The sequence below is a fragment of the Belonocnema kinseyi genome, chromosome 8 (assembly GCF_010883055.1).
Source record: "Belonocnema kinseyi isolate 2016_QV_RU_SX_M_011 chromosome 8, B_treatae_v1, whole genome shotgun sequence".
Classification (NCBI taxonomy): Eukaryota; Metazoa; Arthropoda; class Insecta; order Hymenoptera; family Cynipidae; genus Belonocnema; species Belonocnema kinseyi.
Window position 1 is genome coordinate 10,821,516 of NC_046664.1, and position 13,524 is coordinate 10,835,039.

The following is a 13,524-nucleotide window of genomic DNA, read 5'->3' on the forward strand; positions in this document are numbered from 1 at the left end:
CTAAAATATCTCAAGTCTGTTGAAATCTTTTGAAATTCCACGAAACTTCGTAAAGTTCTCTAAAATTGTTTGGAATCTTAAAAAATGCCCTAAAATGTTTAAAACCTGTTGGAAAGACCTTCAAATTAATGAAAGTTTTAAAAATTCAATGGAAACTTATATAAACCTCAAATATTTCGAATCCTTAGAAATCTTCCGAAATCATCTGAAACTTTTTAAATCTTTTGAAAAATTCTGGAATTTTTTTAAACATATCATTAAATCTTGGAAAGCCTTTGAAAAACATTCAAATGATTGAAATCTATTAAAAATTCCTTGGAATTTTTTAAAATACCCTAAAATATTTTAAATCTGGAAATTCTATGAAACTTTGTAAATCTCTCTAAAAGTCCTTGGCGTTTTTTAAAATACCCTAAAATGTTTGAAACTCTTTGGAATACCTTCAAATTTATCAAAATAAAAGAAAAATTATTTGACATTTTTAAAAAAAGTTAAAATATTTCAAATCTTTTTAAATCTTTCGAAATCTTCTGAAACTTTTTAAATCTCTTGAAAAATTCTGGAAATCTTTTTAAATACCCTACAATTTTTAAAGCCTTTTAGAAATTATCCAAATGATTAAAATCTATTAAAAATTCGTTTTATTTTTTAAAAATACCCCAAAATATTTCAAATCCGTCAAAATCTTTTGAAATCCCATGAAATTCTGTAAATCAATCTCAAATTCCATGGAATTTAAAAAATTAGCCTAAAATGTTTTAAACGTTTGAAACCTTCCGAAATTTTTAAAATAAATTTCAATAATTTGAAAGGTTTTCAAAGGTTTAAAACATTTTAGGCTATTTTTTTAAATTCCATAGAATTTGAAATTGATTTACAGAGTTTCATGAGATTTCAAAAGATTTTAACGGATTTGAAATATTTTTGGGTATTTTTAAAAAGTAAAACGAACTTTTAATAGATTTTAATCATTGCGATGATTTCCAAAAAGCTTTCAATAGATTAAAAATATTTTAGTGTATTTAAAAAAATTCCAACGAATTTTAAAGAGCTATAGAGTTTCATGGGATTTTGAAAGATTTCAACAGATTAAAAATATTTCAGGGTATTTTAAAAAATGCAAAGGAATTTTTAATAAGTTTGAAAAATTTGAATGGTTTTCAAAGTTTTAAAACATTTTAGGCTATTTTGTTTCACTCCATGGAATTTGAAAGAGATTTACGAAGTTTCGTGTAATTTCAAAAGATTTCAATAGACTAGAAATGTTTTAAGGTATTTCAAAAGATTTGGTATCTTTTGAAATACCTTAAAATATACCTTGTAAAATCTCAAAATTTTTTGAAATCTTTCGAAATCTTCTGAAACTTTTTAAATCTCTTGAAAAATTCTGGAAATCTTTTTAAATACCCTACAATTTTTAAAGCCTTTTAGAAATTATCCAAATGAATAAAATCTATTAAAAATTCGTTTTATTTTTTAAAAATACCCCAAAATATTTCAAATCCGTCAAAATCTTTTGAAATCCCATGAAATTCTGTAAATCAATTTCAAATTCCATGGAATTAAAAAAAATAGCCTAAAATGTTTTAATCCTTTGAAAACCTTTCAAATTATTGAAATTTATTTAAAATTCCTTTGTATCTTTTAAAATACCTTAAAATATTTCTAGTCTGTTGAAATCTTTTGAAATTCCACGAAACTTCATAAATCTCTTTCAAATTCTATGGAATGAAACAAAATAGCCTAAAATGTTTTAAAACTTTGAAAACTATTCAAATTATTCAAACTTCTTAAAAATTCCTTTGAATTTTTCTAAATACCCTGAAATATTTTTAATCTGTTGAAATCTTTCAAAACCCTATGAAACCCTATAAAGCTCTTTAAAATTCGTTTGAATTTTTCCAAATACCCTAAAATATTTTTAATCTTTTGAAATCCTATGAAACTTTGTAGAGTTCTTTAAAATTCCTTTGAATTTTTTAAAATATCCTCAAATATTTTAAATCTGCTAAAATCTTTTGAAATTCCATGAAACTCTGTAAAGCTCTTTAAAATTCCTTTGAATTTTTTAAAATACCCTTAAATATTTTAAATCTATTGAAAGCTTTTGAAATTCTATGAAACTTTGTAAAATCTAAAAAATTTTTGAAATCTTTCGAAATCTTCTGAAACTTTTTAAATCTCTTGAAAATTTCTGGAAAATTGTTTAAATAACCTAAAATCTTGAAAGGCTTTTAGAAACCATTCAAATTATTAGAATCTATTAAAAATTCGTTTTATTATTTAAAATATTTCAATTTCGTTGAAAAGCGTTCAAATTATTGAAATCTAATGAAATATGCATTGGAAAATGTTCCAATACATCAAATATTTCAGAATTTTAGAAAATTCCTAATAATTTTCTGAAATATCCTAAAATATTTTTAATCCGTTGAAATTTTTGAATATCTTTTGAAAATTCCTTGGAATTGTAGGAAATATTTTCAAATTTTAAAAATATTTTAAAATCTCTTTAAATGATTGAAATCTGTTAGAAGTTTTAGGAATCTATTAAAATATCCCAAAATATTTCACTAGAATTAAAGAAAATTCAGAAATAGGCACAGATCTGAATTGAATAGTGGGTTAATTTATTGAAAGAAAAGTGATTCAAGTGATTTACGTTTATTTTAAAAAGGGCCTAGGACATAATTTGAGAAAAGAAGTGACTGTTAGTGACTAAAAGTGGCTTTTCAAAGTTATTCCTTGAGTCTTTAATTTTTTTTTTTCGAAATCCCGGACTTTTCTCTGATTTCAAGGTTTTCTCTGATCTGGGGCTTCCTGATTTAACTTAAAAATTAAAAAAAAAAAAAAAATGATAAATAAATTTTCATACCTTGAAAGTGTCCAAGAAAAATATCTTGACAGTAGAATCAAGTAAAGCGACAGCAACAAATTTATTATTAGGACTGATCCTAACGCACAAAACACTTTCCTCCAATTTCAGGGTTTTCAAATGAAGAACAGAGAGTACTTTTGCTTTGGACTCCGTCTCTGGATCATCGATAAGTTCAAACTGCCAAAACTTTACAGTTTGATCTCCTCCTGCAGTTGCAACTCCTTTCTGCAAAAAATATTTTTAATTTACATACTTTTAAAGAATCAATTTAAAAAATAAATGAAAAATTTCGTTACTTTTTTGAAAAAGTCTTACCAGGTCAGGGTACAAAGTTATACTCCAGAGTTCTTTGGAATGAGCAGGGACTTCTTCCAAAATATCACCGGATGCGATGTCGATTATGAGCATTTTTCCGTCCTTCATTCCTACCATTAAATGCCTATCACCCGGTACGAAAGTCATTGTCAACGCGTATCCGCATGCGACTGTTCGTAAACACGCTAAAGTTGGTCTAAGGAATCAAAAATAAATTCTTTTCAAAGTCTTCCCTCAAATCTTAAGGACTAAAAAAGAGAAAAATGGGAGAATTGCCAAATACTTTTTCGACTTTTTCATGACTTTTTAAGAAAATAGTTCAAGTTTCAAGAAAATAATTAATTTTTCAACAAAAAAGTCGAATTTTTAACAAAAATAAATTAATTCTAGACCAAAAATATAATATTAGAGTGTTTATTAACTAAAAAATTGTGTTTTTCGTTCGAAAATTACACAATTTGGTTGGAATTTTGGCTTCAAATCTTTTTTGGTTAAAATATCAATTATTAGATTTTTCTGCAGAAAGTTAATCTTCTTAGTTGAAAACTCATTCTTTTTAGTTCAAAATTCAACTATTTTGGTAGAAAAATTAACTTTTTTGTTGAAAATTTATATTTTCCGGCTTAAAATTCCACTATTTAGTAAAAAAATCGGCTTTTTGGCTTGCAATTTACACAATTTGGTTGAATTTTTCCTTCATTAAAAATTTTCTTTGGTGCAAAAAAAAACTATTTTGTTGAAACCTCGTGTTTTTGAATGAATTCAGTTGTTTTCGATTTATCATTCAAATCCTTTTTTGTTGGAATATCAACTATTACATTTTTCGTTAAGAATTGATCTTTTTTGGTTGAATATTAATTACTTTGATTGATAATTAAACTATTTGGTAGAAAATTTGATTTTTTAGATTAATTTTTTAAAATAAAAATTTAACTTTTCCATTTTTAATTCAAAATGTATTTTTTTTTAGTTAAAAAATCCACTATTTCATAAAAAAAATTGGTTGGGTTCAAGATTTTGGTATTAATTTTTTTTCTCGACGTTTAAGAAATATTTGAAATTAGTATCATCAAAAATAATCTCTCACAGAAGCGATCTTTTTCTAATAGCTTGAATTTCTATATAATAATAATAATAATAATTGCTAAAAACTTTTGGAATTTGTAAGCAATTTCAAAAATATATTTAAAGTTTCAACAAAACAATTAATTTTTCAACTAAATAGTCGAATTTTTAACCAAATGAAATGAATTGTGTACCACGAATATAATATTAGAGTGCTCAATTTAAGAAAATTCACTTTCAACCATAAAAGATGAATTTTCAACCAAAAAATCGTTTTTTGGCTTGAAAATTAAACAGCTTGGTTGGAATTTTTGCTTTCTGCATTGAAAACATTTTTTTTTTAAAATGAAAAATGAACTATTTTGTTAAAAATTCGTAATTTTTTATTAATTTAACTGCATTTTATTAAACATACAAATATTTGTTGGCTGAAATGTCAACTATCACATTTTTCATTGAGAATTTATAATTATTATTGAAAATTCAACTACGTGGGAAAATTTAAACTAATTTGTTGAAATCATTTTTTTTAAAGATATTAGTTGCAAATTTGTTGAAAAATTGTCTGTTTGGTTAAAAAATTCAACAATTTTTTAAAGAAATCATCCTTCTTAGTTGAAAATTCAAATATTTTTGTAGAAAATCTATATTTTCAGAATGAAAATTCCACTATTTTGTAAAAAAAATCATCTCTTTGGTTTGCAAATTACACAATTTGGCTAAATTCTCTCTTCATTAAAGTTTTTTTTAGATTAATTTTTTTAAATAAAAATCTAACTATTCCATTTTTAATTCAAAACGTATCTTTTTTAGTTGAAAATTCAACTATTTCGTAAAAAAACGTGTTTTAGGCTTGAAAATTACACAATTTGGTTGGGTTCATCATTTTGGTTTTAATTTTTTTTCTCGACTTTTAAGAAATATTTGAAATTGGTATCTTTAAAAATAACCTCTCACAAAAGCGTTATATTTTTTAATAACATGAATTTGTATATAATAATAATAATTGTTGAAAACTTTTGCACATTTTAATGGATTTTTAAGAATACATTTCAAGTTTCAACAAAATAATTAATTTTTCAACAAAATAGTCGAATTTTTAACCAAAAGAAATAAATTCTGGACTAAGAATAAAATATTAAGAGTTTTCAATTTAGGAAAATTAACTTTCTACCATGAAAGATGAATTTTCAACCAAAAAATATTATTTTCTAACAAAAGACGACTGTTCAACGGAGAGTTGCATTTTCGACCATAAAAGATGTTTTTTGTAACAAAATAGTTGAATTTTTAACAATATAGTTAAATTTATAACGAAATGGAAACTTTTTAAAACAAAAGTATTGAATTCCAGGGTCAAAATATAATAGTAGACTTTTCAATTAAAAAGAATGTACTCTCAGACATAAAAAATGAATTTTAAACAAAAAAATATGACTTTTCTTCAACCAAAAAGTGGAATTTTCAACCAAAACAGATAGACAATTAAAAAGAATTATCTTTCAACCATAAAAAGTGAATTTTCAAATTAAAAAGATTATTTTTCCAGCAAAATATAAATTTTCAATCCAAAAAGACGATTGTTCAAAAAAATAGTTAAATTATTGACCAAAAAGATTAATTTTTAACTTCAATAATGAATCTTCATCTAAAAAAGATGAATCTTCAACCGAATAGTTAAAATTTATACAAAAGAGACGAATATTCTACAAAAAGGTTCAAATTTTTAACTCGAAAATATGAATTTTTAATGAAATATATTAATTTTCTTGCAAAAAAGATTAATTTTCAACCCATTCCATTTTTAGCCAAAAATAGACTTCTTTCCAAACGAGACGAATTTGATAAAAAAAACATAAAAATTTTTTTAACATTGAACAAAGTAGTTGAAATTTTAATCAAAAATATTTTAATTTCAATATTCAAGATGATTTTTTAACACAATAGTTGAATTTTTAATCCGAAATTATGAATTTTCAACCAAAAAGATGAATTTTTTACAAACAAGTTTAATTTTCTATCGAAAAAGACGAATTTTCAAATAAAAGGATGAATTCTTAACGAAAAATGTAATATATAATAGATATATTAAACAAATATTATCTAAATTAAAAAAAAAACAGTTCAAATTATTCCTAAAAAGGTGATTTTTCAACAAAATAGTTGAATCCTAAACCAAAAAAAGTTGCTAATTTTGAGCCAAATAAGTTGCATTTTTAATTATAAAAATTATAAAATTTCCACCAAGAGAGATGAATTTTGAAACTAAAAGGAAGAATTTTCCAAAAACATCGTTAAATTTTCCACCAAAAAAGATTTTTCATCCAAGAAAAAAAACCGTAGGCGAATTATATTTCGAAAAGAAAAAAAATTCGAATAGTGTATAAAATAAGAAATGTATTTTTTAAGTTTCTATGTTTATTTGCTTTACCGTATATATATTTTTTTATCTCAGAGTATTTTACAAAATTTTGAGTCAATTTACAAATATTTAAGACTTGTGAAGCTTGAAAAACATTTAAAATCATTTGATTAATCTTTCGCATTGGTTTTTGAAAGTTTCGGAATTTTTTTATAATTAAAAAATTTTTTTTTAAATACTTTCTTACAATTAATTTTTCAAGCTAATAAATTATGCTAAATATTTCCAAGGATTTTAAGGAAATTTTTGTATTATCTTAAAACTTTTCAAAATCTTTATAGAAATTAAACATTTTATTTCAAAATCTTCAAAAACCTACGTTTGGTTTGAATTTTTTTTAAATGTTTGTAAATTGTTATTATTTTTGAAATTTTCAAAACTAAAATATCTTTTACAATATTCAAACTTTGAAAAATCTCTTCAAAATTAAAAAATTGCCTTAACATCTTTCTGTTTAGTTTGGAGAATTTTCGAAATCTTTTGGGATTTTTTAAAAATATTCTCTTAAAATAAATTTTACTAAATAAAAAAATTCTTTAAAATTTTCCTATAAATTTTACGAAAAATTTTTTATTCTAATGAAACAAATCAAAAATATTAAAAGGCTTCTAAATTTGTTGTTTAAAATCTTAAAAAGTCTACATTTTGTTTTAAATTTGATGAAATCTTTTCAAGTTAAAAATTATTTTAGAATTATTTCAAAATTTATTAAACTTCAAAATAATTTTTTGAAACAATTAAAATTTTTGGTTCATAATTTCAGTTTTCCTATCTCTTTGAATGTGTGAAAAACTTTTCAAATGATACTCAGGTAGCAAAATGTTAAGAAAAGAATATAATATTTCAGACACAAATTAAAAATATTAAAGTGTATTTTTCTTTAAGAAAAAATTCTTTGGTAACATAAAATATGACTTTTAACAAAATACTTGAGTTTTCAATTAATTAAATTTTTATCCTGAAAATATGAACTCTAAAAAAAAATATAACAGTTGATATTTCAACCAAAACAGATAAAGTTTCATTTTAAAAAGTGCATTTTAAAACAAAAAGGACGAACTTTTAACAAAAAAAGATTTTTCAGTTTTGATTTTGATCCAGAAATGATGAATTTTCAGCAAAAAAAATTAAATTTGTAAACAAATAGATAACATTTATTTACAATTAGTGGTTAAAAAAAGTTTTTAAACAAAATAGTTAAATCCTCAAGTAAAGAAGATATTTTTGACCAAACAGTTGCATTTTTAACCAAGAAAGATGAAGTTTCTACTAAAAAATATGAATTTTTAAATCAAATAGACAAATTAAAAAAAAAAGTTGAATATTCTACCAAAAAGTTTCATTTTTACAAAAAAAGATGAAATTTCTAATAAAAGAAATTAATTTTTGAACGAAAAATACAAGTTTTCAACCAAATATTTGAATTTTTATGCACAAAGATTTAATTTTACTTTTTAACACCAAAATATGGATTTTAATCAAAATTTTTGAAATCTTTTTCAGGTTTTAAAATATTAGGAAATATTTTGAATCTTGTGTGCACGCCTTTTTCAAATCTTTGAAATCCTCGCCACCTTTATGAAATGTTCGAAATATTTGGGAAATTGTTTTTAAATCTTTTTCAAATCTTTTGAAACATTTGTAAAACTTTTCTTAAATCTTTGCTTTTGAAATATGAAATCATAAAAAAAATTTAATCTGCTTAAAATCTTTAAAATCTTTTGAAAGTTTTTAAATTTTCGGAAATGTTCGAAATAGATGAAATCTGGTGTAGACGCCTTTTTCAAATCTTTGAAATCCATGCAATTTTTATGAAATGTTCGAAATTTTTGGAAAATTTTGATAAAATCTTTGAAATCTTTGTCAAAGCTTTTGAAATATTTGTGAAATTCTTCCTAAATCTTTTTTATTCGTTGAAATCATTGAATTATTTGAAATCTTTTAGAGAAACATTTGAAAATAATTTAAAATCCTTTAAAATATTCTAAGATCTTTGAAATATTTTATTTATTGACATCTATAAAATAATTGCTAAATTCTGCACAAAAAATGCCTAGAAATATATTTATTCTGCAATGAGTAAAAGATAAATTATATCTTGATAAATAAAAAAGTTTTTAGTAACAGGATGTCTTCTAAACGAGAGGTTTCTCTCACAATAGACTAAAATATTGAAATAACTTTTCGAATTTCCATAAAATAATTGCTTTAAAAGGAAAAAAAAACTGTTTTTTAATCTGTTGAAATCTTTCAAAACCCCATGAAACTCTATAAAGCTCTTTAAAATTCGTTGGATTTTTTTTTTAAATTAAAAATAAAATATAAAAATAAAATAAAAAAATGGTTTCAAGTTTTTGGTTAAAAATGCAATTCTCTAGCAGAAAATAGATCTGTTTCGGTTGAAAATTCAACTGCTTAGGAGAAAATTCGATAAGGCGGATCTATTCATTTGACAATGTTCTCGTGAACAATTCAAGGAGAACTCCTCGTTTTTAATGTTTTTTTAGGTCGCTGGACACCATGTCAAATATTTTTCGTGTTCAAAATTCGATTACCTGTTCCACAATTTGATGGAATCGCCACTTGCAGTTGCAAGAGCCAGATTATCAGAACTGAAGCAAATGGCTCGGATATCTGTGCGATGGCCATGACTGACTAAAGATCTAAGGCAATTTGGTTCAGCTTCTTTTTGCGTTACTGCTGTTGAATAAAGTTCAATACTGTTAAAATTTCCTGCGACGCATACCTGAAAATTTAAATAATTACTTTTAATAAAAAAAACTAATAATAATAATATTAATATGTAATATTTCAATCCATTTGTAAAAACACATAGAGCAAATTTTCTCAAAGTGGCCACTAAAATTTAAGCAATTTCTGGCCATTTCTTCGGATAAAAAAAAAGTTGAGTTTGTTAGGGGGCCGTTCAAAAACACCCTACAGTCTAGATTCTCTCAAAACAGGGAAATCGAGTGATTTTAAAGGAAAATAGGGAAATAAATTCCTTTAAATAAAATTAAAACACAGGTTGAATATTGAATTCAATATGAAAGGTTTAAAATTTAAAGTCGAAAAAAAAAGAGATTAACTTTCTACCAAACGAGAAAAAAATTTAACGACCAAATAGTTGGATTTTCAACAAAGAAACAAATTAATTTGAGACTAAACAGTTGCATTCACAACAAAATAATTGAATTTTTAATTAAATGGTCGAATTTTCAAACAGAAAAGAATTAACGTCTGCCACAAACAGTTGCATATTTTTTGGAAGATTTTTTTAGAAGAGAATTGAACTATGAATTTTCAATCAAGAACTTTAATAAAATTAATTTGTTTATCCACTGAGACAAATTTTTAAGAAAGCATTTAAATTTTCGAAGAAAGAAGATGATTTTTTCACAAAACACTTACATTTACATTTAAGAACCAAATAGTTAAACTTAAAAAAGCGAATTTTCCACAAAATAGTTCCATTTTTAACAAAATGGTCGAATTTAAAAAAAAAGATTAAACTTCAACTAAGCAGAGTTGCATTTCGAAAAAAAGAGATGCATTTTTAAAATAAAAAGACGAAAACGATGAATTTTTCATCCAAAAAGACGGATTATAAACAAAACAGTTCAATTTTCAATATAATAGTTGAATTTTTACGAAAAACGATCAATTTTCAACCAAAAATGGAATGGTTAAATTTTCAATTTGAAAAATTAATTTTTAACAAAAAAAAAATACGAATTTTCAACCAAAGTGATAAAGCTCCAATTATTAAAATGAATTTTTAACAAAGTAGTTCTACTTCCAAATAGGAAATTTAATTTTCAACCGTAAAGAGAATTAAAAAATACGAATTTCTGACAAAAAACATGAACTTTAAACTAAAAAAAAATAAACGAATTATTGATCAAAAAATAAATTTTTAATTAAATAGTTGAATTTCTACGAAAATAATAGAACTTTTAACCCAGACAGACAAATTTTCAACAAAACAGTCAACTTTTTAAGTCAAATCATTGATTAAAAAATTAATTTTCAACAAACTAGTTACATTTTCAAGAATAGAGATTATTATTCAACTCCCAACATTTTTTTAACAAAAAATACGAATCTTCATTAAAACCCATTAATTTCTAATCAAATAATTAAATTTTTAAATAAAAATTTTTATTTTTCAAACAGGAAATGGAATAGCTAAATTTTCAGCTAAAAAAATGTTCAACCCAAAAATACAAATTTTCAACGAAATACTTGAATTTTCTAAGAAAATAATAAAATTAATACCTAGAAAGACGAATTTCTAACAAAGTAAATGAATTTTTAACGAAATAATTAAATTTGAAATTAAAAACAATCAATTGGAAACCAAAATTGCTATAGTTCATTTTTAGTTAACAAAATTTGTTTTCAGCGAAAAAATTAATTTTCAATGAATTTTTAACAAAATAGTTAAATTTTTAAAAAAGCAATTAGTCTTCAACTAATATATAACTCTCAACCAATTAATTGAATTGTCGACCAAAATAATCAATTTTTTGACTGAAAAAGACGAATTTCAAACCAAATGCATCGATTTTCAAACAAATAATTAAATTTTCAACTAAAAACGATCAATTTTCCACCAAAAATGAAACAGTTAAATTTTAAGTTTAAAAAATTAATTTTTAACAAAAAAAAGACGAATTTTCAATCAAACTGACAAATCTTCAATTATTCAAATGAATTTTTAACAAAGTAGTTCAATTTAAAACAGTTAATTTTTCAAGCCAAATAGTTTGTCTGAAAAAAATTAATTTTCAACAAACTAGTTACATTTTTATGAAGAGATTATTCTTCAACTAATAATATTAACGTTTCAGAAATTTATTCAACACCCAACCAAGTAGTTGAATTTTCAACCAAAATGATAATTTTTTTTAATCAAAAAAGAAAAATTCCAACAAAACACATGAATATCTAACCAAATAATTGAATTTTTAACTAATAATGTTTAATTTTAAGCAAGAAATGAAAAGCTACATTTTCAGTTAAAAAAAAATAATTGTCAACCCAAAAATACGAATTTTCAACGAAATAGTTGAATTTTATAGAAAAATAATAGAAATTTTTACCTAGAAAGACAATTTTCTAACAAAGTAAAAGAATTTTCACCCAAAGAATTATATTTGCAATTAAAAGCGATCAATTTTTAAGTAAAATTGGAGCAGTTCATTTTTAGATAAAAAAATTTGTTTTCAGCAAAAAAATTAATTTTCAACCAAACAGTTGAATTTTCGAAAACAAAAATAGTTTTTATCCAAAAAAAGGCAAATTAAAAAAAACCGTTCACCTTTTAAGCCAAAGAGTTGGTTAAAAATTAACAAATAAAAGTAGCTCAAAAAAATTTCAAAAGTAGTTCAACTCTCAACCAAGTAAGTCAACTTTCTACCAAAATGATTAATTTTTCACCCAAAAAATACGAATTTCCATCTAAATACATACATTTTCAAACAAATAATTTATTTTATAAACTAAAAACGATTAATTTTTAAGCAACCTTGTACATTTTCAATAAAAAAATTTAATTTTTTACGCACAAGAAAACTAATTTTCAAACAAAATGTTAATTTTTCAACCAAATAGTAGATTTTTTAAAGAAAATAATATAATTTTTAACCTGAAATGACGAGCTTTCAATAAAACACATGAATTTTTAAACAAATAATTAAATTTTTAACTAAAATATATCGATTTTCAATCAAAAATGGAACAGTTAAATTTTAATTTAAAAAAATTAGTTTTTTGCCAGAAAAAAAATGAATTTTCAACCACAAAGTTGATTTTCTATAAAAATGATAACATTTTTAACCCAAAATGATAAATTTTCTAACCAATGAAAACGAATTTTTAGTAAAACATTTAACTTTTTAAGCCAAATAATTAAATTTGCAACTAAAAACGATCAATTTTCAACCAAAAATGGAACAGTTAAATTTTTAGTAAAAAAAAAACAAAGAATTTTGAGCAAAAAAAAAAAAGACTTTTTAAACAAACAGTTATATTTTAAAAGAAAATAATAGAATTTTTAACCCAAACAGACAAATTTTCAATAAAACAGTTGACTTTTTAAGTCAAAGAGTCGATTAAAAAATAAAAAATGAATTTTGAACAAAGTAGTCAAATTTTCAAAAAAAAGAGATTAATCTTTAACTGTTCAAATTAATGTTTAACAAAGTAATTCATCTCTCAGTCAAGTATTTAAATTCTCTATCAAAATTATAAATTTTTATTATCAAAAAAGACGAATTTTCAACGAAATACATACATTTTTTAGCAAATAATTGATTTTTCAACTGAAAACAATTTTAAACAAACATGGAATAGTTAAATTTTCATGTAAAAAATTGAACTTTCAAGCCAAAAAAAAAGATTTTTAAATAAAAAATTAATTTACGATATAATATAAAATTAGAAAAATAATAATTTTATCATTAAAATTTTTTTCCAGAACCTAAAAATATTATTAAACTTCAATTTATTCTTGGTATCTTTACGTTAAAATTTTTAATTTTTCAGCTGCTTTATTTTTAATTATTTATTCCAAGTCTTGTATCTGAAATAAAAAAGTGAAATTTTTTTGCAATTTCAAGAAATTAATGACTTACCCTAAGCTCTTCGTCTCTGCCCATTATTAAATCGACTGCCTTCACTTTGTTGCTTTGCCTTAAATTGTTGGCAACTTTAATTTCGATAGCCGGAAGTCTCCTCAACTCGTCTTTTATACTCGCTTCTATACAAATTTCCTGCGACGTTCCATCCCTAAAAAACATTTTTCATTAAAAATTTGTCTTTTTTGGTATAAAATTAATTT

General features: G+C 23.0%; 1 protein-coding gene across 1 annotated transcript in view; it reads right to left on the reverse strand.

Moving 5' to 3' along the window:
* Positions 1 to 13,524, reverse strand: part of LOC117178885 (WD repeat-containing protein 3) — a 52,489-nt gene that overhangs the window by 19,121 nt on the left and 19,844 nt on the right. Inside the window, exons 6-9 of the mRNA XM_033370411.1 lie at positions 13,319 to 13,472; positions 9,236 to 9,426; positions 3,194 to 3,389; positions 2,876 to 3,103 (exon numbers count right to left, since the gene is read on the reverse strand). Of these exons, the coding sequence (XP_033226302.1) occupies positions 2,876 to 3,103; positions 3,194 to 3,389; positions 9,236 to 9,426; positions 13,319 to 13,472 (769 nt within the window). The remainder of the gene's footprint in view (positions 1 to 2,875; positions 3,104 to 3,193; positions 3,390 to 9,235; positions 9,427 to 13,318; positions 13,473 to 13,524) is intronic.